This window comes from Chenopodium album, chromosome 12 (genome assembly GCF_948465745.1).
Source record: "Chenopodium album chromosome 12, dcCheAlbu1.1, whole genome shotgun sequence".
In the NCBI taxonomy this organism is placed as follows: Eukaryota; Viridiplantae; Streptophyta; class Magnoliopsida; order Caryophyllales; family Amaranthaceae; genus Chenopodium; species Chenopodium album.
Window position 1 is genome coordinate 25,625,998 of NC_137845.1, and position 13,742 is coordinate 25,639,739.

The window sequence follows — 13,742 nt, forward strand, 5'->3', positions numbered from 1 at the left end:
GCAAGTATTTAAAAACGGCCGCAAAAGAGAAGTGAAGTAAGTATTTAAAAACGGAAGGAATACTAAATGTTTATTTTTTTGTAAGTGTTAATTTTTTTTACTAAATGTTTATTTTGTAAAGTGTTCATTTTTTTTACTAAATGTTCATAATATAGACACCTAATAATTATTGGGGGTTGAGATTGAGTATAAATCATATTCCTGATCCACAACCATCAACTTAAGGACATGTATTCCTGAACCTCAAACATAATCCCGACCCAACTAGGTTGGAAGCGATGCAGAACCCGTATTTTATACTCACCTAGACACCTACCATCTCTACACGGGGCCGTAAGGGCATTCGGGACCATAAATTTAGCTAACACATTATCTGTTTAGCTAGTGCATTTGCATTTAGACGTTCAAATTTCCCCGGTAGTTAAACCAGAACATGCCTACCTTACATTTGTTCACAAATGTCCCAGTTGATGCCGTTATCGCCTCAGATATTCTCAAGGATGCCACCAAAGCTGTTGCTAAAACCATTGGCAAACCCAAATCTGTAATTTCTCTCTCTCCCTTTTTTTCAGGCGTTACTAGTTTAAATTACACTATCGACGTGACTATTTAATTTATTGTGATTGAAGTATGTGATGGTGTTGATAAACGGAGGAGTACCAATTGCTTTTTCGGGAACGGAAGAAGCTACTGCATATGGAGAATTGATCTCAGTTGGAGGACTTGGCCCTGCTGTTAATGGGAAATTAAGTTCAATTATTGCTGAAATACTCCAAACTAAGCTTTCTATTGATAGTTCTAGATTCTACATCAAATTTTATGAAGCTCAGGTAACAACAATTTACATGTATTTTTGATACACTTTTAATGCTATGCATAACTGTGAACATTTTTTTAAAATAATTGCGAGTCTGAACTAGTAATGTGACAACTAAATCGATTGATTGAATGGGATGTGTTTGGACCCCCTGTGGGCCCACGGTCATTTAATACAGAAATTACCAAATTACCCTTAGTCGAACCCTAAACAGGAAAATTCAATCATTATGCACAGCACGCATCCCGAGAAACCCTAATACAGCCCAACAGGGCCTGACATGGCCCAGAACGGCCAGAAACCCTAATCCTAACCCTAATCAAATTAGCCAATCCTCTCTTATAAATACTAATCTTGACAGATTAACCGGGTAATTAATTTCTTCCACATATATTCTCTCTCTCTAAACACAGTTTTTACTGACTTGACCGTCGGAGGGGCTTTCTCGGGAACACCCCCCGAGGCAGTTGACTTCCATTGTTTTGCAGGACTTGGTTGGACCAGACGAACGAGCTCCCCTACAACTCAGATCCGAAATTCTTTTGCAGAAACAATTGGCGCCGTCTGTGGGGATTCGTCAAACAAAAAGTCATGGTTACCACTCGTCGAACCGATCCTTCCCAAAACGCTGGTGGGCAGAATCAAACCCAAGTTCAGGCACGCCCACCTCGTCAGCCGCGGAACAACCCACAATCTAACCGTGAAGATGAAGGTGACAACATGGAGGTTGAACAACCCGTTGATTAAGGAAATCAGCAACCTGTGACTAGGCAAGATCTAGAAAAGCTGACCGAGCAGTTCAACACAACTCTCCAGGATACCCTTAGACAACTAACCGAAGCTGTGAAAAACAACCAAGCTGGACCCTCTCACCGGCCACCACAAGATCCAGGACGTCAAGCGTCGCGGAACAATCAAAGGGCACAGCCCCACAATGTTTCCCGACGGAGTGGAGGACACAGCCGTAGGGCACAGCCCCTCGGTACTACTAGGTCCGCCCTCAGTAGATCTGGAAACCGTTGTCGACCTCCTCATGATTGGCCTGTTATATCACCTGTCCGCGTAGAATCCAGCCGGCACTCTACCGCAAGCCGACGCCGGAGGGAGGGTGAAGCGGCAAACCGGGTTAGAGACCCAGATGCAAGACAACTCATTAATGAGATGCGCTTACAACGGCGCGAGATGGATGCCCGAGAACTCATTAATAGGCGTAGAATAATTGAGCAACGCCAAGCACGCGAAAACGAGGAGAATAGGGCATGGAGTCGTAGACGAAGCCGGAGTCCGAGATCGCCTGATCAACGGTCACCTTCTCGTCGAGAAGATGTAGGAGAATCAGAAGATCCTCCAAGGCAGGACAGATCTGAGCGGGATCCCATATCTCGTCATACAAGCCATAGACCTCTGGAAGAAGGAAGAACTCGAGACCAAGATGAGCAGCCACCACGGTTGCCGTCACATTTGTCCATGCCGCTAACCCCATTGAGCCAGGAACTAATGAATGCACCAAAAGTGGACAAGGTCAAGATGCCTACCATAGAGCCTTTCGCTGGAAATACTGATCCTGATGAGCACTTAGCCGCATATGCCGCGCAAATGAGTGTACAAACAAGTTGCGAGGCCACATGGTGTAAGTACTTCCCCACCACTCTAAAGGGACAAGCCTTGTTGTGGTTCCAAAAGTGTGTGCCTAAAGGTAGCATCCATAGCTACCAAGACTTGGAACGTGTGTTTGTTAGTCGTTTCAAGCACGCAGCAAGACAGAAGAAAACAAGTGTCAATCTGATGGCTGTAACACAAGGGAAGACGGAGACCTTGCAGAACTATATACGAAGGTTCAATCAAGAATCTTTGAAAATTCAAAACTTACCAGATGAGACAGCCCTAACAGCCTTTTTGGCCGGGCTGAGTTCCACGGATTTCAAATTTAAGCTGATCGAGTCGGGGGTTTCAACCCTCACTGAAGCCATGGAACGGGCACACAAGAACATACAAGCCTCGGAAGTTTGTGGCACAAGCCGTGAAATTAATCCACCAGAGAAAAAAAGGAAACATGAGGATGAACCTTCACGGAACCAACCATCCAAATGATCCAACCTGATCACAGATCATGGTAACGACCCTCGGTACAACCGTAATCGTCGAGAGATCTACCTGGATATCAAAGAGAAAAACATGTTGCCAAGGCTCCCTGTAGTTCGAACCCCTGAAGAGAAGAGGGACAAGAGACTCTGGTGCGAGTATCATCGCGAATGCGGGCATACCACAAGGAATTGTAGGGAGTTAAAGAAAGCTCTTGATCAACTTGCTGACGAAGGAAAACTTAACAGATACCTTAAAGAATCTGACCGCTCCAACAAGGAGAAAGAAAGGGCAAAAGAGACTCGTAGCGATGACACCGGTGGACATGTCGCGGTCATTGCCGGTGGCCTGGCACTCGGAGGTTCAATGAACAAAGCAAAAGACAACCTACGAACTTTGCAACATCAAGTGCTCAAGGTCGCACCCACTTCAACGCCCTCTTCGCCTATCATGACGTTCGGGGGAAAGCCAGAACGCCCTTTGCAAGTCCCCCACGATGACCCCTTGGTCATTGAGATGAAAATTGCCAACTTCAGAGTTAGTCGAGTGCTCGTCGACAGCGGGTCATCAGCAGAACTCATCACCCTTGATTGCTTGAGGCGTTTGAAATACAACGAAGAAGATTTAGCGCCCGTAGACAGACCCTTAATCGGCTTCGGGGGGCAGTCCGTCTTTCCCAAAGGAACAATTCGTTTACCAGTTCGACTTGGTCCCAAAGGGAAAGGTAGATCGGTGATCACCCACTTTTTGGTGGTGGACACACCCTTGCCCTACAATGTCATACTCGGACGACCATTATTGAACAAGGTAAAGGCGGCTATATCAGTCTATCAGCTGCTCATGCAATTCGAACTTGAAGATGGAACAGTTGGGAAAGTATATGGAGACCAAGGATCCGCTAGAGAATGCTACGTCAATAGCTTGAAGCGAGCATCAGAAGCACCCGCGGAACCATCAAAGAAGAACAAAATGACCGACCCTTCCGTCCTTTTCACTGAAGAATCGAGAGGGGTAGACAAACCCCAACCCATAGAAGAAGATAAGGAAGAAGTCATCGGCACCGCAGAAGAAACGGTGCGGGTCGGAACAAATATTGACGCTACATTGCGCACTCAAATAATCAATGTGCTTAAGGCACATCGCGATGTCTTTGCCTACTCAGTAGACGAGATGCCCGGCATAGACCCTGCCACTATGACTCATCGCTTGAACATCAAGCTAGGCTACAAGCCTGTTAAACAAAAGTTGAGGCATCAAGGCCCCGAGCGCACTGCAGCAGCTGCAGCGGAGGTAAAGAAGCTACTCAAAGCAGGGTTCATTAAAGAATGTCAGTATACGGATTGGCTTGCGAATGTTGTATTGGTGAAGAAACCCTCTGGGGCATGGAGGATGTGCGTCGATTTCACTGACTTAAACAAGGCGTGCCCCAAAGATGACCATCCTCTCCCTAAAATAGACAAGCTTGTGGATTCAACGGCTGGACATGCTCTATTCAGCTTCATGGATGCAAATGCGGGATATCATCAAATCCCCATGGCAGAAGATGACCAGCCACATACCGCATTCATCACTAACCAAGGAGTATATTGTTACAAGGCCATGCCTTTCGGCCTCAAAAATGCTGGAGCCACATACCAGAGGTTCATCAACAAAATCTTCGAAGGGCAATTAGGGAGAAACGTCGAAGCCTACGTTGATGACATGATAGTAAAGAGTCGCTACGAGAAAGACCATGTCACAGACTTGGTCGAAACGCTTGCGACATTGAGAAAATATGGGATGAAGTTAAATCCCAGAAAGTGTGTGTTTGGAGTCAAGGGCGGCAAATGCCTTGGCTTCCTTGTTGATGAAAGGGGCATTGAAGCTAACCCCGACAAAATCAGAGCCATCTTGGATATGCAAACCCCTAGAAGTGTAAAGGAGGTACAGAGGCTGACCGGATGCATAGCCGCCTTGGGCAGGTTTCTTTCCAAATCGGCAGACAAGAGCTTATCTTTTTTCAACACCCTCAAGAGAAAAGTGTTCCAATGGGACGCAGCAGCTGAGATCGCCTTCCAACAGCTAAAAGAACACTTGGCCTCTCTTCCCAAGTTGGTTTCCCCTTTGCCTGGGGAGACATTGTTCTTATATTTGGCTATATCTGAATACTCTTCTAGCGCAGTATTAGTTGCTGAGAGGGATAGATCACAACACCCGGTATATTTTGTCAGCCATGCTTACAGAGGAGCAGAATCAAAGTATTCCCAAATTGAGAAGTTGGTGTTCGCCCTAGTCATGGCAAGTCGAAAGCTGAAGCCATACTTTCAGTCTCATCCCATTAAAGTTTTGACTAGCCATCCTATAAAGAAGGCAATCGAAGGGAGAAACCACTCAAATAGAATGACAGATTGGGCAGACCAGCTTGCAGATTTCGGTCTTGAGTATGAGCCTAGAAGGGCAATTAAAGCACAAGCCCTAGCAGATTTCATCGCCGAATGCACTCATCGCCCTGCTGATGATGGATCCAAACCATGGCAAATATATGTAGATGGCTCCTCTTCCAAGACAGGAAGCGGAGCCGGCATTCTGATCATGTCGCCGAGCAACGAAAAGTTTGAGTATGCAGTCAAGTTCGACTTCAACGCCTCAAACAATGAGGCTGAATATGAGGCCCTCATCTTGGGCCTAGAGCTGTGCCAGGTGGCAGGAGCCATGGCAGTTCATGCCTTCTCTGACTCCCAATTGATCGTGAGCCAAGTCCTAGGGGAATTCGAGGCCAAGGAAGATAGCATGCGCATGTATCTCAACAAGGTCAAAGAAACTGCTTCACCGTTATCGGAATTTCAGATCAAGCATCTTCCAAGGGCAGATAATCAACAGGCTGATGCCCTTGCACGAATGGCTAGTTCCGCCCAGGGGCTCGGCCCTCGCTCTATAATCTGGGAAGTTCTCAAACAACCAAGCATCAATGCACCTGCAGTTCACTACTTGGACCGGTCCAATACTTGGATGGATCAAATAGTGCACTACATGCGAGACAACAAACTCCCAGAAGATCCTAAAGAGGCCGACACAATTAAGAAACGAGCAGAATGGTTCGTTTGGCACGAAGGAAATCTATACAAGAAGTCGTATACTCATCCCCTACTGAAGTGCATCACCCCAGAAGATGGAGACTATGTGCTACGAGAAATACACCAAGGAGCTTGTGGAAGTCATCAAGGGGCTCGGTGCATAGCAGGCAAAGCACTAAGAACGGGATTTTATTGGCCTACCTTAAGGGAGGATGCGACCAAATTAGTGCAAAAGTGTGACAAGTGTCAAAAGTTCGCCAATGTGCAAAGGCTCCCCTCGATCCCATTACAAACTATCATCGCCACCCTACCGTTTGATAAGTGGGGCATGGATTTGCTCGGACCATTCCCAGCAGCTTCGGGGCAGAGAAGATTCCTCATGGTCGCCATAGACTATTTCACTAAGTGGATCGAGGCCGAACCCCTAGCCTCAATCACTGATAAGCAAATTCAAAAGTTCATATGGCGCAACATCATCACAAGGTTTGGCGTTCCCAGAAGTCTCGTATCAGACAATGGAAGACAATTCTATAGTCGACCGACTGTTGAGTATTGCGAGAGGTTTGGAATACACACAAACTTTAGTGCTGTATCTCACCCTCAAGCGAATGGCCTAGCTGAGGCCGCAAACAAAATCATACTCCACGGCCTACAAACGATGTTAGAAGGGGCCAAAGGGTCATGGGTCGATGACCTACCAGGTGTTCTATGGTCAGCTAGAACAACTCTGAAAGATGCAACGGGCCAAACCCCGTTCACTCTTGTTTATGGCAGCGAGGCTGTGCTACCAGTCGAAATAGGGATTCCATCGCCCAGGATCACATTCTACGATTATAAGATGAATGAAGCAAACAAAAGCATGGATTTAAACCTATTGCCTGAAATAAGGGGCAACGCCCTACTCAGATCAATTGCACAAAAACAGAAAATGACCCGTCACTTCAATAGGAGGGTCAAGGAGAAGCAGCAGATTGGAGTAGGAGATTGGGTGCTACGCAATATAGAAGCTACAGGCCGCAAACCCGAGCTAGGAAAGTTATCCCCCAACTGGGAAGGGCCCTATAAAGTCACAGAACAAGTTGCAAAAGGGACCTTCCGCCTGGAGTCTCCCGAAGGCAAAGCCTTAGAAAGGCCATGGAACGCGGAGAACCTTAGAAGGTTTTATGTTTGAATTCATATTTTTCGGTATTCAATTTAGTTTATTTTCAACACTTACACGATGTAATGGGGGCATGGGTACTACATATAGAGGCTATGTGAACATTTCATCATCGTAAGACGTTTGGTCATAGAATAAGTGCATTTGTTGCCACGATAGTAATCAATTTCCATTAATAGCAAACTTCGTATTTTCCATTCAGAATTTTCACTTCCATTTTACCACTAAACTACAAGTTTACCATCATTGGCCATCCAAGGGGCTCATTAGCCCCAAGGGGCACCGAACATATATCGCCCATCCAAGGGGCTCATTAGCCCCAAGGGGGCACCAAACACATCATCGCCCACTCAAGGGGCTCGGCCGCCCCAAAGGGCATCAAGCATAATAAATACAAGTAAACATAAGTGAGCCAGAACAATCTGTTTCTTCATTGATGTTTCTTTAAATACAAAACTACTTAGAAATAAATAAATGGATACAGGAGAAAGAAAAAGCAATAAAAAGGAAACTAGTCATGATGAGAATGAGAGCTAGAAGCATCATCCTCGGAATCATCCTTAGAACCACCCTGTTTCAGCACATGATATCGATTGCCGCCCACGGGAGGTTGATCAGCAGTTGGTTGAAGCTCTTGGGCTTGACTACCTTGGCCCTCATCACAAAACGAGAAGTTCTTCATCATCTCATCAAGCTCGCTTTGGAGGATTTCTTGGTATCTGCCGTAGAGAGGCTCAAATTGAAGGTTGGGGTGAACGAGTTCAAAGGCAGCCTGAAGACGACGGACTCCTGTCTCTTGCCCTAACTCGTTAGCTTCGACGCACTCTTCTTCAAGGTGGGCCCGACCGTCAGTTGTTTGGAGCCAAGCCTTTGCTATCTCTTCTTGGGTGGCACCAGTCGCCCTCAACTGCTCTTCAACATTGGCCAACTTTTCCTTGGCAGATTCCAACTCCCCTAGAGTCGTCTTCAGCTGTTCCTTGAGCTGATTCTTTTCTTTTCTGAGCTGGAGCTTCTTCGTGATAGCCTTGGCCTTAAGGCTCGTCACCTCTTCAAGCTGCAACCGTAGGCTGGCAACTTGCTCCTTAAGCGAATCAACCTCCTGCATGAGTGCATGGTTTTCCTTAGCTAGGCCTGTGACCATAAGCCCTCGCTGTGCAAACGCGGCGGCCCGTACCGAATACTGAAAATGATGAAATAAAGGCATGTTAATCACGGCAAAACAGTAAAACTAACAGTAAGGAAAAGGACGGGCACAAACCTCAGCCCATGATTGCTGCATAATCTTGAACTCTTCCTCGTGATCCAAGCCTTTGAAGTGGTCGGCATCAACAGTCGAGTAAAGGTGACCTAGTGCCGATTCAGCGCGAGCCTCTCTTCCGGAGCTGTCGAGGTCCCAAAACGGGGCCCTACTAGATGAGCCACTCCCGTCATTGCGCCTTTTCCTTTTAGGGCTTGGCGGACGCTGAGGGGAGGGCGCCATCTGCTGAGGGGATGGCACCATCTGGTCATTGCCTTCAAGCATTACTGAAGGCTGTGCTTGGTAATCTTCAGGGGCCGTACTAGAGCTGTGCCCTGGTATCACCACCGGAGCTGAAGCAACTTTCCCCCTTTCTCTCTACAAAAATGACAGGTCAATGAGATTCAAACCATCAAATGCATCAAAGTCGACAAAGATAGCTTACCAAGGGTGGGGGAGGTATATTCCTGGTTCCTTTCTTTAGTAGCTTCCTCACCGCGGCAGCTTGCAGGGCAAGGGCTTTCTGGGTCTTCAATGCTTCTGAATCCATGAGTCCTGCACAAGAGTAGGAAAAAGTTAAAACAACAACACAGAGGTGTATATAATTAAAACATGTGCGGAAGACCCCCCTCTAGCATACCCTCTGAGCGGAAGCCAAGGCCAATTGTACAAAGTTTCCTTTCATCTTCTAGAAAGGCTCGGTTGGGTATCCAATTCATGGGTAATTGAACAGCATCGCCATTGACCACGAGACCCTTAGTTTCCAACAAAAGGGCAACTACAGCTTCCTTCCGGTTCATGGGTGGAACGTCAAAATTTAAACTCAAGTTGGGTTCCCCTAAATTCGGGACCAATGGGATGTCCCAAGTACGACAATAAACAAACATAAACTGGCCCCGCCAATTTTTAACATTTGACTGTTGGTCGAGCACCACTTTGTAGCCTGTGCGGATGCGAAAGGCCCACCAGCCGGGACCAAAATTTGAATCTTTGGAGGGAGTCAATCTGAACAAGTTTCTCCAAAGCGTTAAAGTTGGAGTATGCTTTATCATGGCACAAACCACCAAAAAAGAGTACACTTTTAGCCAAGAGTTAGGCGTCAAATTGCAAATGGCTAAGTTGTACTCCCGTAACAAAAGCCTGACAAAAGGGTGAAGGGGAAAGCGCATTCCTTGCCTCAGTAAACACCAATATACGGCGGTACACATCGGAGGTGGAGTCGCGGGAGTGTCCCCATCTTCAGGAGCATACCCCACGTATTGGCCGGTCACACCATACTGCTCAATCATTGACCGTGAGATTTGGCCTAGGCGGATTCTTTCTTGAAACACCGCCCTCAACCCATAGGCCTCTAAACCTTTCCCAAGTGGTTGCACGTTGCCCTGGTAATTGTGGTTGCACGTTGCCCTGGTAATTGTGCTCTTCGTTGCCCTGGTCTTCAGCAGCCTCCGTCACTCTAACTACACCATTCTCAAGGTGCCTCCTAAATAAACCATCCCCCTCTGAGAAGGCCACAGTCACCTCACCCGGACCATAGTCCTCCTCATAAGACGAGTACGGAGACCCGCCATGGAAATCTGGCAAAACATCGGCATAGGGGATACTAGAGGTAGCAGAACAATCTTGTGCTACTTCCACGGCGGGTTCACCTTGTTCAACCCACCATGGTTGTCTAATGCTAGAAGAACTTGACGATGATGCCATTAAAGAAAGAAAGCGTAAAAGAACAAGGGCGTACCTTAAAGTGTAGTGTCTTGCAATTAAATGAAGCTCCGGTTGATGCTAAATCACGATCACCGCCTCGACTACCTTCGAACGAGAGCACACAAGCTTTCCTTCCACCAAACAGCGTTGCAAACGCTTTCTCTCACTAACTTTCTCTCACTACTTTGCTTACTACTTTCTCTCACTACTTTCTCTCACTAGAATTCCTTTTGAGAATGAAATTGTGAATGAAATTGTGAGTGAGAAATATGGTGTTTATATGGCTATATAACTTGAAATTCTTGCCTCGAAAAATGAGCCAAAGGACACTTGCTATTCATGCAAGAGAATGGTGTCACAGACACTTGTTACGCATGCAAGGGAATTGTGCCACACACGCTTGTTGCCCATGTAGAAGAGTATGTATACTTATCAGCGCCCACTCAAGGGGCTCTCGATAAGCATCAGTTATATCATCGCCCACCATAGGGGCTCGTAAGATGGTCCAAGTCCATACCGTTCCAAAGTAGGCATAAAAATGAGACCGTAATCAGAAAAATGGCATTTTCACCATGCTAGAGGCCTTTTTTCGCAATTCCGGTGGGCCGAAGCTCCTACGGAACTTCGGCACCACGTAGAGCTCTTTACGACTTTGTCGCGGGGCTAATGTTTGGACCCCCTGTGGGCCCACGGTCATTTAATACAGAAATTACCAAATTACCCTTAGTCGAACCCTAAACAGGAAAATTCAATCATTATGCACAGCACGCATCCCGAGAAACCCTAATACAGCCCAACAGGGCCTGACATGGCCCAGAACGGCCAGAAACCCTAATCCTAACCCTAATCAAATTAGCCAATCCTCTCTTATAAATACTAATCTTGACAGATTAACCGGGTAATTAATTTCTTCCACATATATTCTCTCTCTCTAAACACAGTTTTACTGACTTGACCGTCGGAGGGGCTTTCTCGGGAACACCCCCCGAGGCAGTTGACTTCCATTGTTTTGCAGGACTCGGTTGGACCAGACGAACGAGCTCCCCTACAACTCAGATCCGAAATTCTTTTGCAGAAACAGGATGTTATGGGTGTCATTTGCTTGAGGATATTATTTGGGTGTCATTTGTTTGGTTCTGTATTTGTGTTATTAGGGTATAATTTGTGTTATAATCTCATTTGTTTGATTGTGTTATTTGAGTTCATAATGAATGGAGTTTTGAGTTATTAATAAAAATAATGTGTTACCACCAAATACAAGTATGGAAAGAAATCAAGATTGGCTCATGTGATGCACCTATGTGGGCGTGTTAATTGGTATTCTATGTTACTCGGGCTTTTCATTATACCTCAAGTACCCTGAGTACCCTGTGTCGGATCCTTGATACTCAAACATGGTATGGGCATTCAGACTTTTCACAAAAAACTAAAAAATATATAAATCTTGGTAAATTACAGCAGTGTTTGAAACCAATACCCAAGATTAATAACATAGTTGATCATACTGAAGGATGCTGCAAGGTAATGTCATCCAAGTTTAGATGTTTTGATGGGCAGTGTTTGTGGAAGGTCCGAATGCAATTAGCCATAACCTTACTTGAAATATTCTTGAAATCCAATTAGAAAAGGGATATTCTTTGAAATGGAAGTTTAGCAATGAATCAAATTACGGTGGTTTAGTAGTACTAACAGAAATTACTATTATTACTACTTATGTTAGTTATGTATCTATTTATTGATTTAGTATTGTGTAAATATTATGTTCCTTTTCATATCATATGGTTCCTTATACGATTCATGATAGCCGACCCTAAATCATTTTGGGACTAAGGCTTTGTTGTTGTTCTTGATGTTGTTGTTTTGTGTAAATATTGATGTAGTATAAATTTAAAAGCGGATAATTTATAGGAAGTATATAAAAGAGCAGTATGAGAGGGGGATGTGGACAAATCAATACGGAGTAGTTAGTAGGAAATGCTGAAAAATAGAATGTTAACTGATGTACAAAAAAGAGAGACTGTGCGAAGGGATAGAGGTAGTCACACAGCATTTAGACTCAAATGTAAAGAGATACAGTGAAAAGTTATATTCGTTAATATTTTTCATCCTTTGTTTTGGAGTAGTTTAGTGGTTAAATATGAATTACAATTCTTCACCCTTTCTAGGATAAATTAAAGCAGAAACTATGAATAACATTTGGGGGTGGAAGATGTATTATTCAATCGGTTAAGTTATTGTACTTGTTGTATTTCTGTAAACAGAATCCACAGAAGTTTTAAGCTTCTTTCGTTTCCCTTTTCTCAATTAAACATTTAGCTTGCAATTCACGAATGTACTAGATGAATTATAGTAACTAGTGCCAATTTTGGAGAACACCATTTAGTTGACCATAATAATAACCTGTGTATATTATTCAAACTTCTGCTTCTGTTTCTGTCGTTATGGCATTTAAAACCTGACAAGATAAAAGGAACAGGTTTTTCATGTCAACAAGATATTTTAAATTGAAACCAATTCAATGTTTCCTCTTCAAGTTGATATCTGTATTGATCTTATTGTCTCATACCTGCTGGACTGCTTCCAAAGCCATCTTTGTCCATTGTTTAGCTGCCAATGCTAGATTCACAAAATTCCAAAAATTTCTGGTAAAATTAATATGGTGATAAAATACTTGTTCTGTTTCCTTTATGCCTAGAATTTCTTCACCTCTTGCTCGGTTGTTTGATGGCTGCTTTGATCTTTATATGAGTTTGTTTGGGATTAGTGTTTGTTGTACATGTGTCCATGACTAATTTAATCTCGTGGAAGGGCAGATCAGATAGACAGGAATGTGTCCGACTCTGGGAGTCCAACATCACCATTACACCGTTATGATTGTATATTGCATATTGCATATGTTGCTGACTTTGCATTTTGGTGCAGCGACCTTTTTTTGGATTCAATGGCTCCACATTTTGAGCTGCTCGTAATAGGCTGATTCATTCTGGCAACATTTAGCTGGAAGATAAGCAGCATTTGCATCTGTATTCTGAAGTCTCACTAAAAAGTATGTAATGATTACATTCTGTGCTATTTTGATCATCAATGTAAGTGACATAGCCATATTCTCTCTTGGGTAATAGCTACTCCCTTCATCAGCGTGATTATCAAAGCTGGGGCAGAGAGTGTTTGACCCGAAGTTGCCCTCTTCTTCAGGTTTCATGGAAAGTTCTTTTGGTCCTTTTCATATGTTAGTATGATTTGATCGGAGCCTCGTAGTTGAGGCTCGTGCTTGGGCAGCACAGAAGCAAGGCGTCTTAAGGTCAGAGCAGCAGTACATAAACTGTTCGGTTGATTTAGCTGTGTTCAGCTTGAGCTATATTAATTTAGAAGGCAAAAATAGACACAAATTACATTGGCTTAATACATGAACAAATTTCTGTTGTTAAATGTTATGGATAGTTAGTTTATATGTAGATCTGGTTATTGGACGGGTTGAGTTTGGAGGTTGGTTTGGGTCGAATGCAGATCAAAACATAAAAGGGTCACCTTATAAAGGGTTAAAGCGGGGTGGGCCTAAGTTGATCATAATAGGTCATCTTATAAAGGGTCAAAGTTACCCTTGATTCATGTATATAAGCATTTATTTATTTATTTTTGGATAATTAATTTGAACAGTCAATAAAATTTAAATAAAAATAGTTCTAGAAA

The 13,742-nt window shown here is 44.3% G+C and overlaps 1 protein-coding gene across 2 annotated transcripts; it reads left to right on the plus strand.

Moving 5' to 3' along the window:
* The first annotated feature begins 342 nt into the window (after window positions 1-342).
* Window positions 343-13,507, plus strand: LOC145572235 (uncharacterized). 2 transcript variants are annotated; one of them, XM_081631234.1, is made up of 3 exons: window positions 343-544; window positions 630-830; window positions 12,866-12,957. In XM_081631234.1, the coding sequence occupies exons 1-3, from the start codon at window positions 434-436 to the stop codon at window positions 12,872-12,874; spliced, it is 321 nt and encodes a 106-aa protein (XP_081487360.1). In that variant the 5' UTR covers window positions 343-433; the 3' UTR covers window positions 12,875-12,957. The 2 variants fall into 2 exon arrangements, with proteins under 2 accessions (XP_081487360.1, XP_081487359.1); XM_081631233.1 differs by lacking the exon at window positions 12,866-12,957 and adding an exon at window positions 12,975-13,507 and having other exon boundaries at window positions 345-544.
* The last annotated feature ends 235 nt before the right edge of the window (window positions 13,508-13,742 follow it).